Genomic DNA, 9,706 nt, shown 5'->3' with positions numbered 1-9,706 from the left:
TAGAGATCCTAGAATGACCAGTAATTTCTGAAAAAGTCTCTTCGAAAATCTAGGTACAAGATTGAATTTATCTTCGGCCTATCACCCACAAACAGATGGCCAAAGTGAGATAGCCAATCTTACAATTCTTGATTTACTAAAGACCTATGTTACAGAAGTAGATCAATGCTCACAATGGGAAAAGTACTTACCTCTTGTAGAGTATGTGTATAATAATACTATCCATACTTCTACAAGGAAAACACTTTTTGAAATCATAAAGGGAAGATCTAAAAGTCCCTTGCTACTTAAAGTACATGGGAAGATCTTCGCTGCTAATGAGTATAGCCGTGACGTGCAAACATCTTTTCAAAAGATTAAGGAGGCTATATCCATCTCCCAACTAAGGCAAAAAGTTGTTGCTGACAAGTACAGAAGGGCCTTAACGTTCAAAGAAAATGATTGGGTCTTACTTAAGTTTCCTAAGGCTCGATTGAGGCAAACAACGGGAAAAAATCCTACGGGCCATCAAAAGTATTATGCTACACTAGCAAAAAGATACTATGGTCCTTTTCAAGTTTTGAATCCGATCAATGAGGTTTCTTATCAACTCAAGTTATAACCATTGACTCATACACAGTGCTTTTCATGTGAGCCTACTCAAGCCCTACAAAGGAGAGCCTCCAAATGAACCAATTATTGAAGACCCTCCCGAAATCGAAGATCAAGAAGAGGTACTACAACCCGAAGCTATCCTTCGGCATGAAGACAAGGTACTATGACATGGTAAGATTATCTGATGGTATCTTATTAAGTTCAAAAATTATCCTTTTGAAGATGCTAGATGGATGCAAGGAATCCAACTTAAGGATAGTATGAACCTTGTTAACACTTACAATGCTACATTAGAGTAACCAAATGTACATGTTTCTTTTAAATGATCAATGTTTTTGTCTTATAAGAATAATTCTCTCTTTATTGTGCACAAATTTCAGTAGTATGCATACTAAGAATCATGTTTGGGATGACGACCTCTCTCAAACACCATGTAGAATTTGTCACTCTACTTGGGAGGATGAAATGGACTAAAGAGCAGACATGCTTGCGGCAGCTATGTCTCCCAAGCACCAAATGGATTAGTCATCCATCTTGGAATGATGTCGTAGGGTAAAAAGGGATCCTCTACCCGCTAAGACAAATTGACTAATGACTATGACTTTATCTCTTTCACCTCATAGTCGAGGACGACTATGATTTCAAGAGAGAGGTAATGTCATTAAATATCTAATATCTAACCAACCCAAATGATTTTCTCATATTAAACTGATCATTTAATATGGGATAATAAATGGGAAAAGGGTTAGAATATAGACATGTGCTTACGGATCTATCTCAACACGGGGCCAATGGTAAAGGGGCCCAAATGAGAGATGGTCTATCAAAGAGCAAGGTTATCTAATGAAGCTTAAAAGACCTTAGGGTTAGCTTCATTAAAGACCTCCAATGGTTAGTGTTAAAAGTCCTTTGACCTTAAGCAAACTAGGGATGAGCTTGAGGTGGGAGCTCGACCTAAACTTAAGCAAGCTAGGTTTGTGCTTGAGGTGGGAACCCGACCTAAACTTAGGCAAGCTAGGACTATGCTTGAGGTGGGAACCCTGTTACACTCATGTGTCCCTCGGTTAGTTTTGATGTGAACGTTTCCCTATACACGGGCACTTTTTACTCTAGTGCTGGCTAGAGGTTTTTTTCTCGTGTAAACACATATACACACTATACGCATGTCTGGTGGTACGTTGTGCTTAGGGAGACTAGTATCTTTCTCTCATACTCACACTCGAACTCTTCATAACAAAGTGAGGGAGCTTCAAGCTATCAAGCTTCTTGATGTGTGTGTGTGCATCTACGTGTGTGTGTGTGTGTGTGTGCGTCTATAGCTTCCCTTACTCCCTTCTTCATCCAAAAATGGTATCAAAGCAGGCTCTTTAGCTCCCACAAGCATTCTCCTTCCTCCATACCTCATATTAGGTTTTACAAGAGGTGCAGCCTCTGGACAGCTAGTCACTGTTTTGCTCGCCACGGGTGCTCTGGGTGTCAGTTTTGCTCAACCTAGGACTCAAAACGAAGCTAAGAACGATTACTACACAACAACAATATCATGAATCAGCATTTCTAGACACATTAAGGCTTTGTTGTAACAGCATTTACAGGTCTGCAGATTTTCTGCAAGCTTTTTTGGGAGTGCATTTCTTGCCAATTTATTATTTGTGGGTGCTATGGCAAGCAACAATGACTTGTTTGGCATGCTTCAAGCTGAGGATAAGCTTGATGGGACCAATTATCCGATGTGGTCTTACATGATGAAACATGTGCTTGTTGCAAAGCAACTATGGAACATTGTGGCGGATGTAGACAAGAGACTTGGCAGTTCTACTTCTACTATTACAAATGCAAGTAGCTCTTCAATAGTTGTTTCTTCATCTTCTCCACCTACACAGGATCAGCTTAGATGGGATAGAAAGGATGCCCAAGCACATGCTTTGATTGCTCTTTCCGTGAAGCGTCATATTGTTCCGCACATTCGGTCTTGCACTTCATCTAAGCCAGCTTGGGATGTACTTGCTTCTTTGTATGCCGGGCGCAATGAATCCCGTGTGGCTTACTTGAGGAAGCAACTTGAGGAAATTCATATGGCTTAAGGTGAGTCCGTTGATGTGTATGTTACAAAGATTAAGGATTTGAAAGAGCAATTGTCAAACATAGATGAGATTATCTCGGACAATTCTCTCATCTCCACTTTGCTTAAAGGGTTGTCAGATTCTTTTCAAAGCTTTGCTACTACTCTTTTTTTGGTTGCAAAAGGAAATACCAACATGTATACTTTTAATGAGGTTGTGTCACTTCTCTTACAAAAAGAGAAATCTAGAATGAATAGAAGTGGTTTGATTGAGGGAACTCAAGCACTTGCTATCTCTCAAAGAGGTAAAAGCAAGTCCGGACCAGCTTTGGGCACATCAAAACCAAAGCCCCAAACTCCCTCTTCCACTAATTCTTTTAGTGATGGTGATTCACAGAAAAAGAAGAGATGCAAGTATTGTCGGAAGTCGGGACATACCAATGAGGAATGTAGAAAGCTTGCAAAGCGTAATGATAGGAAGAAGCAATCGGGCATGTCTATCATTGAGAGCACGAGTAATGTAAAGTATGATAAAGCTAATCTTGCTCAAGATGTTTGGGCTTGTGTTGTTATATGCACATATGATTCTTCATTACATTCTACATGTATGACAGTGCGTGAGGTTGATCTCAATTGGTACTTTGATAGTGGTGCTTCCAAGCACATAACATCATGTAAGAAGTTTTTTGTGTCCTTGCAAAATGCACCAAAGGGAGGCATGTTGTTTGTGCAAATAATGCCTCTTACCCTATCATTGGAGTTGGGAACATAAAGCTTACGGCTGCAAATCGGGGTGTTGTGACTCTCAAGAATTCCTTGTATGTGTCAGGCATAAAGAAGAACTTGCTTTCGGTTCCTACCATTGCCTCTTCGGGTCTTCATGTACATTTTGTGGATGCCAAATGTATGGTTCATGACTTCAGCAATGTTGATGTTATTGTTATGTCTGGGACGTTATGCAATGGCTTGTATCGCATGGACACTTATGAGAGACATGCATCAAATGCCTTGCTTGTTCGTACTCCTTCTATGGCTGAAACGGAGTTATGGCATGCACGTTTTGGTCATTTAAACTTCAATAGATTTCTCTATTTACAAAAGCATAATATGGTTGTTGGTTTGCCTACACTTGGCTCCATTGAGAAGCATGCTTGTGAAGGTTGTATACTTGGCAAAATGCATCGTGCCTCTTTTCCGAAGGATGGTTCTATTCATGCTACAAAAAAATTACAGCTTGTACACAGTGATGTATGTGGTCCTGTGAAGAGTCCATCTTTTGGAAAGTATGTGTATTTTTTTACCTTCATAGATGATGCTACTCGCCATACTTGGGTGTATCCATTGAAAGCAAAGAATGAAGTTTTTGCATGCTTTAAAAGCTTTGTGACTATGGTTGAAAAACTCAGTGGCAACAAACTTATTACTTTTCGCATAGATTGTGGTGGGGAATATATGTCGCATGAGTTTAATGTTTTTCTTCATGACAAAGGTATTATGCCTCAATGTGATGTGCCATATACACCTCAGCAAAATGGTATTGCCGAGCATAAGAATCGTACTCTCTTGGAAATGGCACATTGTATGGTTAAAGGAAAGCGTCTTCCTGATAAGTTTTGGATGGAAGCGCTCATGTGTGCAAACTATGTTTTGAATAGATGTCCCACTAAAGCTTTGAGAGTTGTTACACCTTATGAGGCTTGGAATGGTCGAAAGCCGATGGTGAGCCATATGCATGTGTTCGGTTGTTTGGCATATGCTCTTGTGGCTTCATAACAACGTCACAAACTGCAAGACAAGGCTATGAAATGTATCTTTGTGGGCTATAGTACTGAAAGTAAAGGTTATCGTTTGTATCATCCATTAACAGAAAAAAATTGTTGTAAGTCGTGATGTGGTATTTGCTGAAAATTCAGCTCATCCCTTGCCTGAATGTAAAACGCAGCCAACTATTGGGTCACAATATATGTTTGATACACTTATGCCTTTGTTTCAAAGTGGTAAACTGGATAATGACCATGTAGAGCAGCCAAATGAGGTTCAAAGAGCTAAAAATTTGCATCCAAACATGGCTGAAAATCAGCATGAAGTTCAGCCCATTGATGATGTACAAGTTGATCATGAATTTCATGAGGAACGCACTTCTATCAGGGATGCACAAGCAATGCCAAGATGGTTGAAGCAAAATTTACAAGATAGTAAGTTGAGTGCTCCTTTTCATGGTAGAATAAGATCATCTACTCGCCATGTATCGAGTGATTTTGTGGATGTAGCTCTCATTGCAACAGCATGTGATGAAGAACCGCTATCTTTTGAAGATGCATTTGAAAATGAGGAGTGGATGGCTGCTATGAAATCCGAATTGGATTCGATTTCCAAGAATGGTACTTGGGAGTTATGTGACTTACCTAAAGGTAAGCATGCAATCGGTAATAAGTGGGTTTACAAAGTTAAGAGAAAGTCTAATGGTAGTATTGAACGCTACAGAGCGAGACTTGTTGCAAAAGGTTATGCGCAACAATATGGTGTTGACTATGAGGAGACTTTTGCGCCTACTTACGCATGACTACCATTCGTACTGTGGTTGCATTGGCTACTCATCATGGTTGAAAAGTGCATCAATCGGATGTGATAACTGCATTTTTTAATGGTGACTTACATGAAGAGGTTTATGTCAAACAACCTCTTGGTTTTGCCATTAAAGGTCGGGAGCATAAAGTATGTCGCTTGCGAAAGGCTTTGTATAGACTTAAGCAAGTATCATGTGCATGGTATGAGAAGATGCATCGGCACTTGATTGCTCTTTGTTTCCAATGTAGTCCGATTGAGAACACACTTTATGTACGCAAAGATGGCAATGACTTGATTGTGCTTGTTCTTTATGTTGAAGATATGCTTTTGGCTTGGTCATGTGAGCTAAAAATTGAGGAACTAAAGGATGATTAGCAACAAGCTTTCGAGATCAAAAATCTTGGTCATTTGAGCTATTATCTTGGTATCCAGTTTGTTTCCGTTGAGGGGGGTATTATCATGCATCAATAAAAATACATTGAGAAGCTGCTTCATCGTTTTGATTTTGAGGATTGCAAGTCCATTTCAACTCCTGTTGAGACAAGATTCAGGTTCTCAATTGAGGATTGTGATGATGCATTTAACACTTCTCTCTACCAACAAGCTGTGGGATGCTTAATTTATGTATCCAACACTCAGCCAGACATACAATATGTTGTTTCCCATTTGAGCAGGTTTATGCATAGCCCCGCATTGGCAAGCTATGAAGCGTGTCTTTAGATACCTCAAAGGCACTATGAACTTTGGTCTCTTCTATAGTAGAGATGATCAGCCATACATTAGGAAATTTCGGAGGTCATTTGGAGGGCCATATGAAGAGAGAGAAAAATAGAGCGCGTCCAATGAGCATGAAGGCTACGTTACGTAGGAAAGTACGTGGAAAGACTCAAAAAATAGGAAAATAGCATAAAACTTTCACGAAACTAGGTATGTAGCATAGTAATTTCCTTCCTTTTACCGAGCTTTTAGGTGCTTGCGTGTGGTCCCACTTCTGATATTCTCTTATGGTCATTAACGTACTGGAGGGTGACCATTAAGCCCGCACAAGATATTGGAATTTTAAAACACTTTCCCTCCATTAGAATGCTTTCAAAGTGAATCTCCCTCCACTAAAGCTTTTCTCTGAGAGTTATGGCATCCACGTCTTCTCGCCCAAGAGCGTCAAGGTGTTTACTGTCTCTCACACCAACAACCAACAACGGCACTTTGCCTAGAAGGCCAAGTAGTAGCATATCCTCAATTACAATACCAGCTTCAATAAGTGCAGACAACCAATGGGTTGGACAAAGGATAAACAAAGGTTCATGGGTCCTCATGCAACCAAGAAGACCCAAGAGGTCTAGTGGTATCAACGTTTACCGCTCAGCATGGAAGGCCAGGGTGTTGGATTTCAAAGTTGAGATCGGCAAAAGATCTGTAAAGGAAGTTCTTGTTCAGCATGTGTTTACCCATCCAGAGGTGATAGCAAACGGTGGAAATGTATCAGATATACATCAACCACGTTGCAATTGTAAGTACTCTTGACATGTGAACTTACTGATACTCTCATTATAACTTTTCTTATATATTTTGCAATGTTTCTCCCGCTTGTTATGAGTAATGTCTTTACTCTTCACAACTCAATTATATTAGATTTGTCATTTGTACTTATTGATACTCTTAGTTTAACTCTTCTTATACATATTGCAGATGTTTATCCCTCTTCTTATGAACAATGGGAACCTGTGGAGTGCATAATAGGCCTCTTCCATGTTGTACATGCCCATATTGGTTCTCTACAGTACTCAGAGAGGAGCAGCAAAAGATTGGCTGATGAGGGAATCTTTTTTTATGACCACTTTTACCAACTCAGCTCAGGGAATAAGAATGGCATGTTGGTGAAACTGCCTCTACCAACCGATTGGAACACTGTGGACTGGCCAGTTCCCGAGGAAACAATGGTGGAGGCAATGCGAAGTAAGCTCTACAAGGATATACAAAGGTCTCTACGTAGCTCTATTCCTACCAAACTGGTTAGAATTGCAAACTTTTGTCCTGTTGCACTCTACATAGAGCTGTTTCATAGCTACAACATCAGAGTTACAAAAACTATGTTCATGTGCAAGTCATTTCAGCAGTCATCTTGTGACAAACTTCTTGACAAAGGATGGTATGCAAAGGAAGAGATTGGTTTACGGTGCGAGGTCGCGCTTGATACTCTAGTTGTCAAGTACATGATTGCAAGCCAATCACTGTTACTCTCATTTTGGTATATGCGATCACAAATGCTAAACGGTAAGTACATTCCTATGGACCAGGTTTCTGCAGGTTTGGAAGATAATCCTACTGTGGATGTGGAAGTGATTGATAAAGAGCATGGCCTACTATTGGTGGTTACAATAAGGGAGCTATGCAGTCTTCAGCATTTGCGAAATGACATCATTGAAGAGTCAATGGACAAGGAACTATTAGATTTTTCCTTTTTCTTAGCTGGCCGTAAGGTGATGCGGCGAAGGGAAAAAGATATTTTGTGCAAAGAGTTGGATGGTCGGGTTGAAGTAGTGTCAATGTAACAGATATTCTTGTAAACCCAAGTGTATACAAATGACTTTCAAGACATGAAGTTTATTGATCTCATTTTTCAATTGTGCCCTGTGAAAAAGTGTGCTTGAAATACATTTCTTTACCACGTCAAATCTCTCTCTCTCTCTCTCTCTCTCTCTCTCTATATATATATATATATATATATATATATATACATATATATATGTTAGACAAGACAAAGACAGATAGAAGAATCATCTTAATTCATTAGAAAGTACAAACTCGTCCGTGAACAATGGACTGAGATACAATTTCTGTAAGTATGGAATCAGAATGTCTTCAAGGTAAAAATCGAAGGAATGCCCCTCGAAAGAAGGGGGTGAGATAGTTGTTCCCGGCGGATTTAGTTCTCCCTTTTCATGAGTATCATCAATTAGTAGTGTATTAGTTGCATCAAAGGGTACACCGATTTGGCTAAACGGTTTGTACAAAAGAGGTAATCCTGGTTTTTTAGGATGGTAGTGGCCCTCAACGGTAACGCATTTTCTTTGATCATACAAAAAGGCAAAATCTGACGTGTGAGCTTGGCATACACTGCAAACTATTGCAACTAGTGGCGATAAGTTTTGCCTTTGCATTGAAGACCATATGGCAACTCTGAAGCGCGCAAGAAGAAACTCAATAAATTCCTTGGTTCCTGGACGAACCACGACTCGACAAGTTCCCATCCGAAACGTTTGCAAATCCTCAAAGGGTCCTCTGTCACCGAGAGGCACCCGCATCAGCAGCAATCCATTGACGTCCAAGATAATCAACCTCTGTAAAAGTTGACAAGTACATATAAGTAGTTAGAAGCTGAACATATTTTGCCATACTTGAATAGACATTACCGGAACAACCGTATCTACAGGTAGCAAGGGTCCATACTAGGTCTTTGTAGTGTTCATGTCGTTGTTGCTCTCCTCCGCTTTATCTTCATAGTCATCATTCAAATCTTCATCAGGGGTCTCCCCCATGGCCCTTTCTGCCTGATTCAAGGTTGATCGGCTTGCCTCATACATCCTTGCCTGATCCATATCATTTTGCTCATCCCTAGGCCTGCTTTCCTCATCTTTCATTGTCTCCTCCGGTTGAACCTTAGCAGCTTCCATATGCTCATTTGTCCTTTCCTCATCCTCGGCTCTTTCATCTTCTGCTGATATGACACCCTCGGCCCGATGTGATTCCACTGTATCGGATGTAGGGGTTTGTCGTGGTGGCACGTCATGTTTTGTAAGATCAATAGTGCGCTCATCCAAGCCGCTATCTTCAAGCTCTCTAGGGCTAGACATAGTAAGCAGGTGTTGTATTAAACTTACCCGGTATCTTTGTAAATAATCATATGTGTAGTTTTTTAAAGCACTCTGCAAAATTGAAAGACCACATGGTGAGAATTCTTTTATAGACTAAACCAAAACTAACTGAATGCATTGCGAAATGGGTACCTTAGTCATGAAAGGTTTTAATGCAAAGTAGCTTTGCAGGACATATTCTGCATGGAGAAGACATCTCTAGCCGCAAGAATTCCCATCGGTTTGATTTGGGACAGGTACATCTTTGATTGGGGCCTTGTATAGTTCATACCTTCCACATAGCTTGCCATAGGCAAGCAACAACCTCTTTATACAACTGCACAAAGCAATGTTAAGATGTTAGCATGAGGCTTCAAATTTACATGGATATCTATAATAAACACTTTCTGATACAAAACACTTACAGCCTAATTTCAGGGTGGGTTCCTTTTATTGAATTGAACACCCACACTGCTGGTTGGTCAACATCAAGGCATATGAGACTCCAGTGATGGTTGTTCTCATATGGGAAGATGATCACAGTAACTTCCAGCATAGCACAGTGGAGAAACCAGCTCTCAAAGGTCCCAGATGGACTGTTCTTTTGTCTAATAATTACAGACATTTGTGG

The 9,706-nt window shown here is 40.2% G+C and overlaps 1 protein-coding gene across 1 annotated transcript; it reads left to right on the top strand.

The window, feature by feature from the left end:
• The first annotated feature begins 2,252 nt into the window (after positions 1 to 2,252).
• LOC147418281 (uncharacterized) lies at positions 2,253 to 2,675 on the top strand. The gene has a single exon (XM_086507092.1). The coding sequence runs from the start codon at positions 2,253 to 2,255 to the stop codon at positions 2,673 to 2,675; it is 423 nt and encodes a 140-aa protein (XP_086363218.1).
• The last annotated feature ends 7,031 nt before the right edge of the window (positions 2,676 to 9,706 follow it).

This window comes from Adiantum capillus-veneris, chromosome 30 (genome assembly GCF_014529385.1).
Source record: "Adiantum capillus-veneris isolate H3 chromosome 30, ASM1452938v2, whole genome shotgun sequence".
Lineage (NCBI taxonomy): Eukaryota > Viridiplantae > Streptophyta > Polypodiopsida > Polypodiales > Pteridaceae > Adiantum > Adiantum capillus-veneris.
Note: the sequence above shows the minus strand (reverse complement) of the source record. Positions and strands in the feature narration are given on the sequence as shown.

What these genes read in the sequence shown, in the direction of transcription:
- LOC147418281 (XM_086507092.1), top strand. Translation starts at nt 2,253, where the DNA reads ATGGCAAGCAACAATGACTTGTTTGGCATGCTTCAAGCTGAGGATAAG.